This window comes from Ruditapes philippinarum, unplaced genomic scaffold (genome assembly GCF_026571515.1).
Source record: "Ruditapes philippinarum isolate M1 unplaced genomic scaffold, ASM2657151v2 ctg2400_1_1_1_1, whole genome shotgun sequence".
In the NCBI taxonomy this organism is placed as follows: domain Eukaryota; kingdom Metazoa; phylum Mollusca; class Bivalvia; order Venerida; family Veneridae; genus Ruditapes; species Ruditapes philippinarum.
The window spans coordinates 61,746-80,191 of record NW_026856098.1 but is presented as its reverse complement, the minus strand read 5'-3'; the positions used below and the strand labels follow the sequence as shown (position 1 = coordinate 80,191).

The window sequence follows — 18,446 nt, the reverse complement described above, 5'->3', positions numbered from 1 at the left end:
AAAACATGTTAAACGGTATGCAACGGTGTAGTACTTAATATCCGTTTTTGGCTTGCAGCCACGGCTGCAAGCCCATTTGTTTTGGAAAAGTTGTTCCGGTTAGGTGGTTTCCTGCTTACATTTGTAAGTGCATGATTGAACGGGAAACCAGCTGCAATCGTCTCGCCAATCGCAACTTTTCGGCCCTTTCCGTCACTCTTCGGATTTAATTATAATAGCCGAGGTTGTTCCCGATTGCAATCGTGACATTTCGGGCGAATCCGTCATTACTGCGGAATCAGACGAAGTGATATTACGGAAATCTAAGCTATTTTAGTTACTTTTTTGGTAATCCCAGATTGTTTTTCTATTTTACTTGATTCCGTTTAAATTCTTTTTCAAAGACGCAAAAGTTAGTTCTTTTATAATTGGTTTTTTGTCTTTTATTAGTGTTATACAATAGAGAATGGTTACTATAGTAGTATTCCGTCTCCAAAGGGCGGTCCTGCATACCAAAAGATTCGTGACCGAATTACGCAGAATATTAGTGCCTGATCAAGTTATATTTAGATCTACTGAAAACATAGTTTAAACGGCTTGGTGAGGTAATCTAAAAATAGCCCATGCATATCATTAACCTTACCACGTGCTGATCTCCTGTGTTGTTGATCATAGATATTTTAGGTGTAACATAGTTGATACATGCTTATTAATTGGTAAAATCTACCACGTAACGAAGTCTTTTAGTGCATTCACTTGTCTCTAAAGCTGCTATAGAAATGAAATTAGCAACTGCCAAAACGAATGACTCTCTCTGCGAAAAAAGTGGAAATGAAATGTGCACACTTGTTTCCCTTCAGTACGATAGATTGATCTCCACGTGAGAGCCAATGTTAGTATTTTACGATTGATTATTTTAATAGAGAACAGATTTCGAATCGTTTTTGACAAAAAATATTCATTTTTACAAAAAAAGTTGCTATTGTTATCGTCAGCATGTTCCCGGTCAGTTATAATCAGTGGACTTCTGGTCCATATTTGCACGCATAACACTGGTGCTCAAACAAATGGGCACAGGCGCTCGTCCAGTCTTGGGCTTACCCTGCCTATCCCTTTAAATGTGAAACTTTTTTTTCGAGAAAAAACTATATAAACCCTTTATGATATACAAATACTATAATTCAAAAAAAAAATTGTGATAATAAAATGATGACACAACTGAGCAAGCCTTTCCTTTTAAAAGGAAACTTTATTAAAACTTGTAAGTGGTCTGTAATGGGACGGCCAGTTGTATCATGCTGTGATCCATTCTTTTACGATTGTTCGCGGCAAGATAGTTTTTTGATAACAGTATGTAAAGTTGCTTCTGCTAAGTTTTAACTTTATTATTGTGGCAATGGATATTTTGCGTTTTGCTTTGTGAGGTTTTGACCTATATTTCTTTTCATATATATTTTGTTAGGTTGTTCAAAGTTTCATAGCGGTTTACACGCCGATAAACAGTGAATCTTAGGTCACAATTTTCCTGGTATTTATGATGTTTCCAGGTCCAATGCGAATGTTGAAAAACTCATAGGGCGTCTTACTTCTGGAATTTTTGAAATTAAAATTGCCCCCAACGCCAAAAAATGGATTAAAACTTAGGTTAAAAAAGTTTTTTGCTGGAACATTTCTCATGCATACGGATAAAAATCCGTACTGTGCGCGCGGGCATCTCGGGTGTTTATTACGGACACGACAGGCAGAATCGTTCATGTTTCAGAACTCATGGCAGTGGTACATTTGGTAGTTTTCACTCCAGATCACGGTAGTCAGTCACATTGAATATTCCTAGAGCACAGTACAGCCGCCGCATCGTTTGAGAACTCTACGTCAAACATTGATTGTGATGCTGTTATAATTTACACATTTTTATTTCAGGTTGTGGTTCTGTACCGTCAATTCAAAATGGAATTGTTTCACTTGATGAAACTTCAATTATTGGGTCTGTAGCTAATGTGACGTGTAATGAAGGATATGATCCGAGTAGTCCGACCATCACTTGTCTAATGACTGGTTCATGGGAGACTGTTTCTTGTGTTGCTAAAGGTAATTCTGTGAAATAAAAAAGAGATGAATGATTTAATAAAACAAAATTATCTATCTTTTAAATGAAATTTAACATTTTGACATTTCTCATGCATACGAATAAAACTCCGTACTGTAAGCGCTGGCAACACGGATGTATATTACGGACGCCCAGATAGAATCGTTCGTGTTTTAGAACGTATGGCGGTGGTGCATGTTGGTAGTTAAAACTCCAGCTCATGGTAGTCAGTCACATTGAATTTTCCTAGAGCACAGTTCAGTCGCCGCATCGTTTGAGAACAACTCGGCGTCGAAACAGTGATTGTGATGCTGTGATATTTCGGACTTTTATTTCAGGTTGTGGCCCTGTACCATCAATTGAAAATGGGATTGTTTCACTTGATGAAACTTCAATTATTGGGTCTGTAGCTAATGTGACGTGCAATAAAGGATATGATCCGAGTAGTCCGACCATCACATGTCTAATGACTGGTTCATGGGAGACTGTTTTTTGTGCAGCTAAAGGTAATTCTGTGAAATAAAAAAAGATGAATGATTTAATAAAACAAATTGATGTATCTTTTAAATGTAATTAGTACTAGTCTATTCAAATAAATTGTCGTCTGTTCACTACATCTAAAGCCTTATTTATTATCTATGCCTCTTTGATAAATTCAAACTTAGCTGTGAACACACATTCATTAATAACTGTATTTATTTTTAAGTGATAAATATTATTTAGGGAAATGTCTTGACTCAATATCAGACATTGCCAAGTGATTATGGCGCAAGTAATTCTTATTGCTGACCTTATACTTGTTTTGTTTTTTTTCACCAGCACTTCATCCAACGGAGAAGAAAGACACTGAAGTTGATATAATCATCATTATAGTCGTACTAGTTCTGTGCTTTATCATTCTACTCCAGCTTCTAGTTATGTGTTACCTACAATGTAAAATACATAATATAAGAAGACGTGCAAGTAATTACGTTGTCAATAATATAAGAATAATAGTATACACAATTGACCACCAGCCTGAATCATGAAACGTTAGAGATTTTGATGTAACAGTACCATTTTTCTCAATATTTTAGTCACAACAGGTTTTTTTTTTATTTTTTAAACACTTACAATTTAAATGTAACACTTGCTGTAACCAAATTTATTAAGTATATGTGGTAAACAAGGTTTTTAGATTATTTCTGTATAATGATGCTTTATATCCGATAAATTTGAAACACGTTTTTAGTCATATGGTAGTTTACACATTTGGCGAAGGTATCTTCTTACAGACTTTTAAAAACGTTTGATTATAGATCGCGAAGAGTCTGAGGTCAGTAAGCGGATATTGATGACTATATTAGGAAGTATTCCAGTGGTCGGACTTATACCAATTTATATAACATGGAAGATGTTAAAGATAACTGTTTACAAACGTAAGTTAAGTTGAATGCATGAACTTGTAAAAAGTAGACAGTGCTTTTTAGAGTTCTGTTTATATTTAAACGAAATTCCACAATTTGAATTTCGCCAAGGCGTCTAACTTCGATTTGTGCAGTTATGACAATTAAACAAATAAAAAAGAATAACATTTCTTTGCACAGAGCTAAAGATTATTTTTTTCTTTAATCTTTTCCTGCTTGTCATGCACATTAAAAGTGTCAATTTAGATTGTTTACTGCAATTATTTTTAATCAAGGTAAACATGACTGTTATCTAGGCGAAATATATCAAACATCAAGTTTAAATATTGATATTACAGTGTTAAGCTTAAAAATAATTCACATTTATCATCATTATTTATTTTGTTTTGTTTACCATTGTGGTACTGGTCTTCTTGTAAATTACTGAATGTTATTTCATGCAAATAATTTCAGTCACGCAAATGAAAGAAAAAAGTCTGGAGGACAGTAAAGGTGCTTCTAATCCTACGTATGGTAACAATAACATGCCCATAAATAAAAACGCAGGTGAATTCTCTCGTATTCATGACGCCAGTGAAATCGAACTAGAACAGACATCAGAACAGAAGACAGTACAAAATAATATGGACGCTGCGAAATGAATCAGAATCTACAAAAACTATTCACCCTGAAACACCCACAATGAGTGATGGGTAATCTTATTGCATATAATGTGTTTTGTTTCTTTAATTTGGATGATTTATTGTTATATAACAGGGTTTGTTTTCTTTATCAGAAATTCATAATTGAACAAAATCTAAACACTCTAAACGAATTTGAATTAAATTTAATATCTATTTGTTATATCATTGCCTTTACATTTAATATATCAGCCAAGGACAAGACGGCCATGAAGAACTTTAAATATGACCGATATTCAACCATCTATTATATTCTTTTATTTCCTCCAATAGTTAAAAAATTCACGATTTCAGCTTCACAAATTCAAGATTTCATCTTCACGAAGTTGAAAACGTGAATTCTCGAAGTTGAAATCGTGAGGTTCAAAACGTGAATTTATGGAGTTGAATTCATTATGTTGAAATTGTGAATTCGTGAAGTTGAAACCGTAAATCCATGAAGATGAAATCTTGAATACATGAAATTGAAATCGTGAATCATGTATGTAGAAATCGTGAATTTATGAAGTTGAAATTGTGTATTTGAGAACTTGAAATTGTGAATTGATGAAGTTGAAATTGCGAGTTCATGAAGTTGAAATTGTGAATTGTTACATGTGAGAAAATGGAGAGTATCAGATCTACATTATGGTCTAACCTGTCACATATTAGGCATACAACAATTCGAAATGTTTTGTTCCTTTTCACCAGAATCACAACTTTTAGAAATGTTTAGTGTTTTTGATTCTTATGACATGAACGATAGCCTGAGAGTATCATGTTTTAAGTTGTTCCTAGCAAGTGTCTATAGCATGACTACCTAAACAATGTATAAACTGTGATATAAGCAGATGGCGAATAACTTCATTGCATTAAGTTATATTGAGTTATGAACGTGTACATAAAGATTTAATACTGAATGTTATATATTTTCAATTATTTATGTTTGTTTTATGAATATTCCTATTATAAATGTACATTTTTGTGCTATCATTACTCTTTGTTCACAACACAACTTACACACCTTAATGTTTCGTTTTCGGTTTAAGGTTAACATACAAGTGTTGTTTTCATTAAGAATTCCCTTTTTTTTACTATTGCTCAATTTAAATCATAGACAATGTAGATTATAGATAGTCAATAATTGATAGTTTGCGTAAGTGCCCTTATTCATATATAAAACAACAACAACTGGCCTAGCTTAAACACATCTTAATCGCCTTGATAATTTCGTTTCGGTTACGACTAATTACATAATGTGTTTTTGGCAATCATTTAAATATCATAAAATTTATTTTTCCAATAATTATTCATCGTCTTTCCTCAAAATTGAAATTATTGTAACTTTAAACTACTTAATTGATTTGGAATTTACCTCTGCCTTCACCTAAGCAATTTTGTTACACTAAACAAGCTCAATTCTGATGCTCTTGATATATACAACCTGATATCTATGCAACTAAGTAGCTTATTCCCTTTATATATATTTTTATTCATTCAATTGACATTTGTTGATAGATATCACAAATAAATTGCATTAGTTATCTTTTAGTATAAATATATATGTTTGTACATATTATAATTATGCCTTTTCTTTACTAATTTATATAATTCTAAAAAAAAATTGTATTTATATTTACTGTATATATGATCCTTTGTTCTATCTCTAATATATATAATGTAAATGCTCTTCAGTTATGGAGGAAATAAAGATAATAATAATAATAATTTATAATATAATTTTGAAATGTGATTATATAATTATTGGTTAGAGAAACATTGTAATACGGGGGTTTAATAATTATATTAAATGGTATTTATAAACAGATGGTTTTGTGAGATATCTTTTAGATTCATTTATATACTGTTATTTTCTGATCCTTTTCACCTCAGTGCCCCAGCAAGATAACCTAAACGAATAGTGTATACGAAAAACAGAATAGGTCTTCGCTAGAAAATGAGTAAAAAAGTATAATATGAAAGTATTATGTTATGTATATATTCACATTATTAATTACATTGTAGGTAGAGTTATCAACACCATGGACAAGGATTATCTTAATTAAAATAACCACAATTCCATGTCTCCTAACGGAATAGTTTATCGACATATTTCTATTATCAGAGAATCTTTATATGTATTAATAGTGTAGCTAAACAATGACCACATTTCCATGCTTCTAAAAGCCATGTCTCATAAAGAAGGATAACTACTATAGTTTACCTAACATTTGTTAACAAATTTACTTCCCTTTATAGAAATAGTTTTTCTTCCTGGTTAAAGGTAATTTTTCAAAATACACAATTACATATTACATAAAAATATTTAAACAAATAATATCAAAATCAGCCAGAACTGTCTCCGCCTACTCTATCGTGGACCTGATCTCAACCAGAGCACTACATTGGGCCTAGAAGCTCCAAGGCGGTCTTCCTGCGTCAACGCACGCCCCATGCGAGTACTAGCTAGTACCCCCGACTTCACGATGAGTCAAGCATGTATATCACAGCTCCATCAATCTCAATATCTATATAATTTTGTATGTTGATGTAAAACAGCATACATGTAATTGTTTGAAATTAAAGCATTTTTCTACCACACGATTCTAAATGGGACCTAAAGAGAGTAAATATCATCTCTATTGGAAGTGTAAAATATGTATGTATGATGTACTGGTGGCCCGAAGCTTTTTTCTTATGATGTGTCACAAAAATATATGTATTACATTATAATGAAAGAAGACAATGAGAAAAAAATTCTACATGTATATGACACCTCTCTGACTCTGGATGGTATTATAGTTTATTATTATTTTTTAAGATTGTTATAAACATTAAATTTCCTTGTGTTTTAATGTGGGGTAAGAGTATATTCAGATAATTATTCAATTACGAGCTGTAATATTGACAAGAGTTTGATAAGGAGACCGTCTATTATTAAATTCATCCCAGTTACAGGAAGAATATTGAATATACTTTTCTACATTATAATGAAAAACTAACGTATTATGAAAAGTTTGAGTTATTATACCTTCACGTGTAAATATTTTTTTTTTTGCAACAAAAAAATAACCTTTAATGTTTCATCCTTTTTCTTTCGATCAGTTATATATACCAAAAAGAACTTTTTTTGAGAGTTCATCATCATATTGTAGTTCTTTATTGTTTACTAATATTTCATAAATAGGTAGATTACCTTTTATGTTTTGTGTGATGACTTAATTTTGTTTGGGAATGATTGGTTTTCAATGTATTAAATTGAGCAGTAAATATTTCAAGTTAAGCTCTAAAATTTGTTAGGGATCTTAAAAGTCCCTCGTATTGCAGGAAATTTATGTTTATTTGTTGAATACTGACCGTCATTATCTATCAAATCAGCAACAAATGTAATACCTTTTTGAAACAAATTATTATAAAAAATTGATGAACCTCCGTCCGTCACTGTTGGAATGAACAAGGCTGGTTACTTAAGATACTCTTGCTAATTAGTTATTTGTACTTTTGGATAAAATATAGTCCACGGTTAGAAAACATCTTTCCAAAAGTGGTTATCGATTCTATGTGACTGATTTTTTTTATAAAGTCAGGACCCAATTTTGAAAGTTTATATATATTCTGAAAAGAACGTTCGATGATGTTTTTCCATTTTTTTGTTTTCATTGAACATTGATGTGACTCTGACACATTTTCAACAAAATATTAAAGAATATATTGAATTAAGGATTTTAGTTCAATCATGTTTAAGCCACCTTCTGAAATCGGTTTAATAATATACTTCTCGTTTAATCTTGTCTCTTGAGTTATTCCAAAGAAAATTCAAAAAATATAGTTTCTAGTTCTTTGATTACTTCGTTGGGCGGATTTGGAAGAGAAATAAGTAGATGATTGATTTTTGATAAAGCCAATGTTTTAATAACAGTTATTTTCCCATAATGAGTTTGAATTCTTTTCGACCATTGCTGTGTAATCTGCTATTTTCTCATTATACGAGGGTTGCTCAAAAAGTAATAGGACTGAGAGTCTTGCATATTCATATTTCATCCAATTTAGAACATTCTCATATGTATATGGATCGTAAAATGTTTTCTACAATTTATGCATAAGTTTTTTAATTTATTATGATGAACACGCGTTTTCTTTGACATTGAATAACCATGGTAACACGCAACAGGCGCAGCACGTAAAATAGTTATTGAAGATATGTGGTACTTCTTATTAATTCATAATTTATACTCAGTTTGTCCATATATTCCAACAACATATTCATTTTTATTTAAGTGATATAATATCTAAATTTGACCTCATTCGGGCATGAAATGGCATAATTATTTATTTTTGAACAGCTGTGTTCTTGGCGGTTAATGTAGAAATACAGCACTCGGTAACAAACATTGTATCATAGTTTGGGGACCTTTCTGTAGAAAATGTGTCAGAGTTAAATCCTATACCAAGTAGGGCACGTGTGTTAAGTGAAGGGGTGTGGCTTCATTTTCAGCATAGTAGAGTGCGATTACTGGAGTGCGGGTATTGCCCGTTTGAGGTCCAAACAGAAGCAAATAAAAACGATATGAACTTTATTAAACTTTATTAACATACATCAAATAAATAAAATCTCAATTTTCTAAATTTTTATTTCTAACTTCTTAAATTGTAATTATAGCGGGATGTCTCAAAAGTTAAACGTGCATCCCGTGAAATTAACTTTGCCAGATTGGTTTGTAAGATCTGCCAGAGCATCACGTCTTTTCTCAATGTTATTTGAAACAGTGGTTTCAGACTTATCTGATGTTGTTTTACAAGAACTTTCATTTTTCTCGTATTTAAGCACTTTTGATACATGGAGATCAGTATCTTCCTTATTAAGATCAAGCACATTAGATACCATTTTTCGAACTTGATCGGATGACTGTTTATATTTCCGCACTGCGGTTACTGACCTATGGCCAGTTCTGTCCATAATTTCCTGCTCATCAATTCCTGCAGTATACATAGTTGTTGCACACGTGCGTTTTCCACTATGGTTGGTAAAACTTCCCTGTAATGACCCCTTTTCAGCTATTTCCTTCATAAATTTGTTGAGTATATTTATACCAACCGGCTGGTACCCGTATCTAATAGTTCCACTCTGCGTTGACGGCAGCGGTCGTCTATAAAAATCTCCATCGTTTCCAAGGACATTCAAATAAGTCTCGAAATGAGTCACCATACATTGTGGACCTGTGAAATCAAACAACAAACGTATTAAAAAAACTGTTGGGTTTTTTTTATTTATGAATAAAATTAGCACACTACAACGAATTGTCGCCTGATCGTATGTGACGTCTGCTCTAAGTGATGTAAATATAAAATACGTAGACAACAGTCAAGTTTTTTTCCACAAATACAGGATAATTATCATAATTAAAGTGGTTTGAAAAAAAAATAGTTCACGGGTGGCTAAATATAGTAATTTGCATACCACAAACATTTTTTTCTTTTTAGACATTACAAATTGAAATACTTCTACTTAAATTTTGTGCATAGGCTGAATTTAGAAAAAAAGTGGTCAGCGAAAATATTTTTTTACAGTGAAAATACCGAAAATGAATATACGCACTTTAAATCACCAATATTATACATGTACAATATTTGATTTACTAGCATAAAAAATGTCGATCTTTTTAATTGAAAACATTTTATTTTGCGATATTTATTGGGAGATAAAACTGCATCAAATCGGTCAAAAAGACTTGACGCTAAATTCTGAGTGTAATGAATAATTTAATTTATTTTGAATAGGAAAGAACATACCTGATTTACAGTAATGTTTGATATCTTTGTTTTTAATTGACATCTGTCCAAGGCCATAATGCTATGTTTTTGAGCCTCGACCAATATATCGTATAAATCGTCCACCGTCGTCTTCGCCAATTTCAAACCGGTTACACTGAAGGTTAAGGTGTTCGTCTCTTCCTCGTAGCCCAAATAATTTACATGCGTAGAGAAAGACTGTGTACTGCAAATTTTTAGAATTTTTCATTCCGAAAACACCTTTTTCCCACAATTTCTCTTCGTTTTCGTTAGATATTGGGTCAGCTTGTTTCGTTTTTGTGCCAAGTCCCTAGTCCAAAAGTGTTTTTTTATTTTACTGTCTAAAATTGTTATTGATTCTGCGAATGTTCTTGTCGTGCACTCCACATTCGCGCAAAAGTCTCAAAAGTCCACACATAATTAGATATAAAGATTTTGGGGGATACTCCTCTCCTTTCTGGTTTCTAACTTCCATTAAAAACGAATAAGCCAGAAGATAAAGTCGGTTTTTCCATGATATGTATTTCTGGAATGTTATCTGCCTGTCTATGTTGTCGCCATGTTTCAAATATATTAAAAGCCCATTTAGTGTTCTTTGCAGTATTTTTGTTGCGTTTCGAAGACTTCAATTCTTCGAGTTCCGTGTCCGTAGCTTGTTTTCGAAACCTTTCATCGTTTATTTCTGATCTTACAGTTTCAACACATCTGTTTGTTTCCAACTTAAGAACATTTGTCTGAAACCTCGTGCTATTGTTCAAAATCTCGGGATCTTCTAGAAAGTCGAGCCCCAGATCAAAAGACGTATCTCTGTCTGTGCTATTCTCAAAATCCGAAACCATTTGTGAATAAACCACATTATCATTAATATTTTCTAGTTCAAAATCCAAGGGAATTTGGGAAAGAAAGATATTTTCACTAACGCGATTCAAATCCATTTCGTCAGAACATGCCATGTCTAGCAGTCCACAGTGCATTCACTAAACTGACAATTTGCCCAGACGAAAAGGGCGGGGTGTCGAGTATCGTTTTTACCTGGTCGCAGATTGGCTTCTTTTCTCTGGGGTTCACAAATTTTGATTACTGGGAATATGATTGTATTTTATTGGCTATGATACAAAACAGAAAGAGCACAAAAACACTCGGCTATCAGATTTATACTCGGGGGCTACGCCACCTCGTACAAATCAGATAAGCTCGTGTTTCAGTGCTCCTTCTATTACTTAGCACATATTTACCAAATTAAATTGGTCAGGCGCATACACTGATTAACAGTTTGCCGATTTACCGAAGTAAATGTGTAACGATTTATTTGAAATACTGCAATCCTATTGGACAAGAAATAATCTCAAACACTAAATTTACATAACAAAACAGCAAGTAATAGTAATATTTTTAAGTATTTCCCAAAAAAATCAAATACTGCTATAAAAAGTATTTACTAAAATTGCTGTACCAGTAATGAACACACTGATCGTTAAGATAAGTGTTTGTAATTTAATTAAAATGAACTTAGACTACCAACAAAATATATTTATTTAAAAAAATTCAGCAACACAGGTTGTCCATTCCGACCTTTCCCATTTTCCCTCCTCATTTATCTGCCTACATGTGAAGGTGTCTGAAAGAATATTAGTGATTGGGTCGTAGTATGTATTTCAGTTAAAGACCGCCTAAGGAGGCGTGTGGGATGTTGCACTTATTCATTATCCCTCATGTACAGATTCAATCAAACCGAGTCTGCAATTTTCATGTAATTTTGTTGTGATTAATGCTTCTGAGTTATCACTTTGTTTCCAGATTCATATCTTTCCATACTGTAGCCTCAAACCTCTTGTCTTTTTCTGTTTCGTAAGAAATCCTACCCGTTTCAGGTTTTTAACTTTGTTGTCCTTCTCCAGGGTTTAGATGCCTTCAATTCTTAAGGCCAGTATTTTCTTCCAACATTGAATGAACCACACAAGTATGTATCTTGTTCAAGCAGCGACAATGCTAATTCAATGGATGTATAGTATTTGTCAACGAATATAATATGGTTTCGTCCGTATATTTCTTCAGAAAGGTTTTCGACGACTCTTTGTGTTAATCCTTTTCCTTTTGCTTTCGGATGCTTTCCTAGAAATAGGATAAATAGCCCGAGAAAGCATCAGCTGCAACAAAACTCTTTAAGCTAATGTTTAGCTGGCTAATTTGGCCCCCAACAATTTCCTGGGCGTGATATATAACCATAGCCTCAACAATAGTCGCTTCCTGATAAAGGTTGTAAAGGCGAATGCTATTTTGCCTTACGCTTCAATTAGTGGAGAAACTTTATTGAGTGGGTCTTTCTTCGAAATCTCTGTTGCTTTTTATGGATCAGCTAAGCGGGCACGATCTTGTAAAGGGTCGTTGATATGGAAATATCTCTGTATAAGTTTGAATGTTTTTATTGACATTATTTCTGAAACTCTAATTTTTTTCTTAGCGAAGGGTTTGTTGACCAATAATCCTCCTGTTTTTTATCGATCCCCATAATCATACGAATTCCAACATAAGCTTACATAACTTCAGGTGTCACAGGTTTAAATACTTTCTCGGTCCAAACTGGATCAATTTTCTGTCTGTGTGCTGTATTTCTTTCATTTTCTTCTCTCCAGTTTGGCGCTTATTTTTTCGATTAGGAGTTCCAATGGCATTTCATCAGATGTGGTAAACTCATCTTCAGATTTTGATCTTTTATTATTTTGCTGTCTGCGTTCATTGAGTAAATTTTGTATCTTTTTATATATAAGTTCCTGCAAGGCCATTTCATCTGACATGGAACAACTGTCCGTCTCATTTACAAGTAAGGAATTTCCGGGGAATCCCTAGTTTTGATAAGTTTTCCATACGGCATCATGTGGAGAAAAGTCCATGTATTTTCTAAATTCTGTGTCTTTAGCTAGATCTGTTTCTTTATCATGTTGGCCACGCGAGTCTGAAGTTGCGAATTTCGTCTCCATCTCTGTCTCTGTTGCTACATCTGCTTTTTATTATGTTGGCCACGAGAGTCTGAAGTTGCCTTGTTCGTCTCTGCTGTCTCTGTTGCTACATCTGCTTTTGATCATGTAAGAATCTAAATGACTGTTTTAAGGTAGCTCGCTACTTTCCGACCGAAATATGACAATATCTCAGATCTTGATGATTTTTGGTATGCAAACATATAAATATGTAAGCTTTACTTCTGCAGCATTATTTTATAAATAAACAGCGTTACTATGACGACAAAGCGCCCTCTATCGGTGGCGGCGAAATTGCGTCTTTTTTATCAATAAACCGGTCTGTTCTTATTAATTTTCATCCGATTTCCTTCATTTTAATTTTATAATGTTCAGTAAATGTATGTCTTTGCCACGATGTCTTTCTTGAACATTTGCTTAATACTCTGCGATTCTACGTTATTTTCCCTCACGTTCTGACGTCCATATTTGATGCAAATATCGCGCGATATCGCAATAAAGATTGTGAAATAATAAAAAATCAACACGGTGAATTTTGCTATAATTTTTTTAACGTGTAGTGAAGTCATAAAAGAAAATATTTATGCAATAAAAATATAGGGTCAACGCGTAAGATATTTTGCTATTACTATTTGAATATAAAATTAAGGGTGAGTAAAACGTAATGATTTTGGTGACGTCAAATATTTTTCTCAAGGAAATTTTTACGACTTTTTCGATAAATATCATACTGACAGGAATAAAAATGTGTGAAAACCATCAACAACAATAGTATTTAGACATGTTCCGTAAAAATCCTGTCAGATGCCTGCATTTCGATGAATATCTTCAATTATATACATGTACAACAAATCAGGGTATAACTGTCTGCCAAAGTTGGTATCAATCGCTGAAAAACTGCAACGAATGGATATAAATACCTCGAGGACTGAAAGACAATTTAGAATATTGAAAAATATAATTAAAAGGCCGGCTAAGTGGAAATTATAAAAACATAATCATGTTATGCGTATGTCGGTACAACACAAACTTCCATGTTATCATATGTGGCAATTTTGAATTGTATATATATATCGGTTAGTAGGAACAGTGACATAGATAACATCTATGTCTCTGGTAGGAAATGAATCAAATTTACGTTTCAAAAATATATGATCAACTGGAAGTAGCAACGACTTGTACGTAAGTCACGATTCACTGGTAGTCTTAATTATATTATAAAAACTAGCAGACATTTAATTCAACAATTTTCTACACGTATAAAAATTCATTTATTAACAGCCATCAATTATTCCATTTTACTCTCGCAGCTAAATACCCTGCACTAAGCGTGAGACTCAGTTTTAAAGCAGGAATCACGCTCTCGTGCTATGGCTTTAATTTCTCACGTATTTCACATACTTACAGATATTCTTATTTATTTTAAACTAGCTGACTCGCGGTATGCGTTTACTAGCGCATTTTTGAGGCGACCTGAAGCCGCGATCATTTCTCGATTAGAGGCGAAAGATCCGTTGATTTATTTTGTATGTTCAGAAGCGGAGAATTTTGCATATTAAATACAGATTCCCTTGTATTGAAGGCGATTATGTAGGATTCTCAATTTGTGTGAATATGGTTGTGGGAGAAGCTCGTTTTTTGTCTGCACATAATGCAGTGCTATGTAGAGCCTATGAAAATAATGAACTATGCATTTTATGTTTTATATCTTCTTATTTTTTAATATTGGGTTTAACGCCGCTTTCAACAGTATTTCAATTATAGCGGAGAGAATTTAACGAAACCAGTGTTTCTCACAGTATCAACTTCTCTTTGGAAATGAATGACAGGAGTCCGAGGTGGACCTTGAAACATTTCATACACAGTAAACAATTCTTAAGGATAATCTATAAGTACAATACGCAATCGTGTCTCGAATCCAATTGCCTTCCGAATTCAGCGTAAGACCACTTTATCGATTACACCGTGGCAACAGAAGAATATTCAAAGTTAAAAACCTGATTATGATCTCCACTTGAAGTCCACTTTATTATTTACATCATAAACACGTGTTTTTTGGTGTGTGTTTTGAGGTGTTTTTTTTTTAAGCAAACTGTATTGTATTAAAAAATGAACAAGATAACGTCAACATAATACATTATTCATATTCAGTTCTTTAATAATTATATTTTGTATTTAATTAAAATATACAGTATAACCTTTACAGAGAAATGCCCTTTGTTGCCTAGAGTGGTTGCTCTACAGAGGTTAAATGTAGTGGAACTCTTTAGAAATAAATAATACTTTGAGGGTCGCTATGTTATACTGTACAGTAATGAAAACACGGTAATGAATCCGAGTTGAGTAATGGTTATATTGGGTGTTTCACAATCGAGTCTGCAGTTGCGAATATGCTGATATATTGTTTATTCAGTATGATTTTGCTTCCAAAATAGTTTATAGTTTGTCACATAAGTGCTCATTTTCTAATTATCATGACATTTTAATTAGATTATAGTTACATAATCTATGTATTGCACAGACTTAAAAATGGTAAGCAAAAATAAAAATGAAATAAAGGTTTTTGTTTCTTGTACAGTTTGTTTTTAAATATTCTTAAAGGAACTCCACTGAGGTTGAAAAGCCAAACACATAACATTTGAATTTCTTACATAACTGAGCTGGGGCACTTTAAACAGAAATATATGCGAAGATAGTTAAGAAATATACTTTGAAATAAATTGAAAAACGTATTTTTATGCCTTTGTTAGCCCGATTTGGGTGAAAAGCGTTTAAACGCTTTTCATTTTGAATAATTATTTTGGAAAAACGGAGTGCGCGAATGCTCTGCAATTTTGCACAAAGATTATTGGTCTAAACCTACATCAAATGGTACATTTATCTGGAAAAAATATTTTCAGTTCCATCATGTCAAAAAACCTCAGTGGAGTCTCTTTAACATATTTGAATATTATTTCTGAATTTTATTTATCACTTATTTCGGCACATTTGTATGCATATCTATTTTAATTGTATTGTTACGATGTGTTTTGACATCGAGGCTCGCTGCCTGTATGAGTGGCTGAATGTAACGTAAAATAAATATTCTACGGGTATAAGCTAAGCGACCTAATATTCTTACTTCATTCATACAGCAATATGTGAATCTTATTTTTTGCGCTGAAACTAGTTAATTCATATAATAATGTAACACTTTAACAACATTACATTATAAAATTAGAATTAAAAGATGTACGAGACTGTGTCCTGCAAATTAGGAAAGTATTTAAAAAGGGATTGTCGGATTAAACATTGTAAATGTGCTCAATGAGAAAATAATCAACATTTTAAAAAATATACATTTCATCAAGTCCCTGTGTTGTTTATACTTACTATCGTAATGTTTGACGTAAGAAAATTGTTATTTTGGTATTATTCTTTGAACTCCAACATCTATTAACGTCACCAAAATCATTACGTTTCACTCACCCTTTATTTTATTTTAAAACAGTAATAGCAAAATATCTTACGCGTTGACCCTATATTTTTATTGCATAAATATTTTCCTTCACTATCTCACTACACGCTCGGAAAATTATAGCAAAATTCACCGTGTTGAATTTTTTTTATTACACAATCTTTATTGCGATATCGCGCGATATTTGCATCAAATATGGACGTCAGAACGTAGAGAAAAATGACGTAAAATCGCAGACTATTAAGTAAATGTTAAAGAAAGACATCATTACAAAGACATACATTTACTGAACATTATAAAATTAAAATGAATGAAATCGGATGAAAATTGATAAGAACAGACCGGTTTATTGATAAAAAAGACGCAATTTCGCCGCCACCGATAGAGGGCGCTTTGACGTCATAGTAACGCTGTTTATTTATAAAATAATACTGCAGAAGTAAAGCTCACATATTTATATATTTGCATACCAAAAATCATCAAGATCTGACATGTTGTCATATTTCGGTCGGAAAGTAGCGAGCTACCTTAAATGGAAATAGAAAGAACAGCAAATTCTAAATGCATGTCGTTTAACTATTTTAATAATTTCATCAAACAATTTATATTTTGTATATTTACTCTTTTTAATTTTAAAAATGTAAAAAATATTTATAAACGTGCGTTGTAAGTATTTTATACATTTTTGTAATTACTTATAAATTGTGTCGCATAACTTTTATGTGGAAGTTCAGTAAACTCTTTCCTGTTTAAAACCTCGTTCCAATCATTACTAAGAAGATAATGTAACATGGTTAGCAAATTGCTTGCTACTGGTCAGTTTTTAACGAATAAAGTGATATTATCAGGCACTGGTTTGCTTATATATTTCCGTCAGCAGAAATAAGAAAATAATTTTTCAAAATTTAAACGAGTACTATTTTAGTGACAGTAAAAATGATCCACAAAAGTATAATAATAGTATATAAATAACACATGGGTTTGTGGGTAACAGTAAAAATATCATCCCGAGGAAAATACTGTTACCCGAGGCGTAGCCGAGGGTAACAGTATTTATACGAGGGATGATATTTTTACTGTTACCCACAAACCCATGTGTTATTTATTTTATTACCCCGAACAAATACTGTGATGATCTGAATTTCGCAACTAAATCTAACTGTAACAAAAATTAGCCAAGAGAAGCAATAACTAAACTGTCCTTACCTTGCAAGTTTTAAGTGCACTGTAGACCTACTTGAGAAGCTGTTTTTCTTTTATTCTTTAGGCAAGTGATGATATCTACCAGTCATAAACATAAAATAAGCTGTGTTTTATTCAGAAAACAAAACACTAACCCATTTATAAGGTTATGATCTGTGAAATCTGATCCTTCTGCATCCAGAATATTCTTCGCATCGTTTTTGACAAAGTGCATTTAGAAAATAACGTTGATATCCTACAGATGTCTGTCCACCAACTCTATCTGTAACGTTTCACTGGTTAAAATTGTTAAATTATCCTTTGTTGCATGCTTTAATTGTCTGAATATTCCAGTTTGACACAAAATTATTTACATTACAATTACTTCCGTTGAAAACGGATGTTTCCTGTTGACTATTCAACAAAAAGATATTTAATACGCGAAAGGGACTCTAGGGTGCAAAGAACTAAATTTTAGCAGAGTAATAGTTACTTCGGCGATGCCCTATCGTCGAAAATAAGAATGAATCGAGAAAAAAATGGCGGCCATTTTATTTCATTTTATTTAGAAAATAGACCACGTGACCAGATTTTATACTGTTAAAAAATATTATTACCCCTCACTTTTTTCGTAATGCTAATTTCCCATAGGCCTCTGGGAGTTATTTTTACTGTTAATGCAAGTGTACCACGTGACTAAGAATTTTGTACTGTTACATAGGTAACAGTATTTTTTAACGGGTCACGTGGTCTATTTCCTAAATAAAATGAAATAAAATGGCCGCCATTTTTTCTCGATTCATTCTTATTTTCAACGTTAAACCCCGATAGGACATCAATTTCTCCTCGGGAGTCACTATGACACTCATAAAATTTAGTTGTGTGCACCCTGGTGTGCGTTTCGCGTATAAA

General features: G+C 32.7%; 2 protein-coding genes across 7 annotated transcripts in view; one reads left to right on the top strand and one right to left on the bottom strand.

The window, feature by feature from the left end:
• Window positions 1-4,314, top strand: part of LOC132745387 (sushi, von Willebrand factor type A, EGF and pentraxin domain-containing protein 1-like) — a 61,404-nt gene extending 57,090 nt beyond the window's left edge. For 4 of the 6 annotated variants that reach the window (XM_060734300.1, XM_060734301.1, XM_060734295.1 and 1 more), the window contains 4 exons: window positions 2,404-2,571; window positions 2,885-3,028; window positions 3,364-3,483; window positions 3,925-4,314. In XM_060734300.1, coding sequence (XP_060590283.1) covers window positions 2,404-2,571; window positions 2,885-3,028; window positions 3,364-3,483; window positions 3,925-4,112 — 620 coding nt within the window. In that variant the 3' untranslated portion in view covers window positions 4,113-4,314. Of the gene's footprint in view, window positions 1-1,899; window positions 2,068-2,403; window positions 2,572-2,884; window positions 3,029-3,363; window positions 3,484-3,924 lie in introns of all 6 variants that reach the window. The other 2 variants (XM_060734297.1, XM_060734298.1) reach the window with 2 other exon arrangements.
• A 3,574-nt stretch (window positions 4,315-7,888) lies between these two features.
• On the bottom strand, window positions 7,889-9,348 carry LOC132745383 (uncharacterized). Its single transcript, XM_060734292.1, has one exon. It carries the CDS (start codon window positions 9,334-9,336, stop codon window positions 8,800-8,802), a length of 537 nt encoding a protein of 178 aa, XP_060590275.1. The 5' UTR covers window positions 9,337-9,348; the 3' UTR covers window positions 7,889-8,799.
• Window positions 9,349-18,446: the final 9,098 nt, after the last annotated feature.

Bases quoted from the DNA above. Each gene is read 5' to 3' on its own strand.
- LOC132745383 (XM_060734292.1), bottom strand. From the start codon at position 9,336: ATGGTGACTCATTTCGAGACTTATTTGAATGTCCTTGGAAACGATGGA.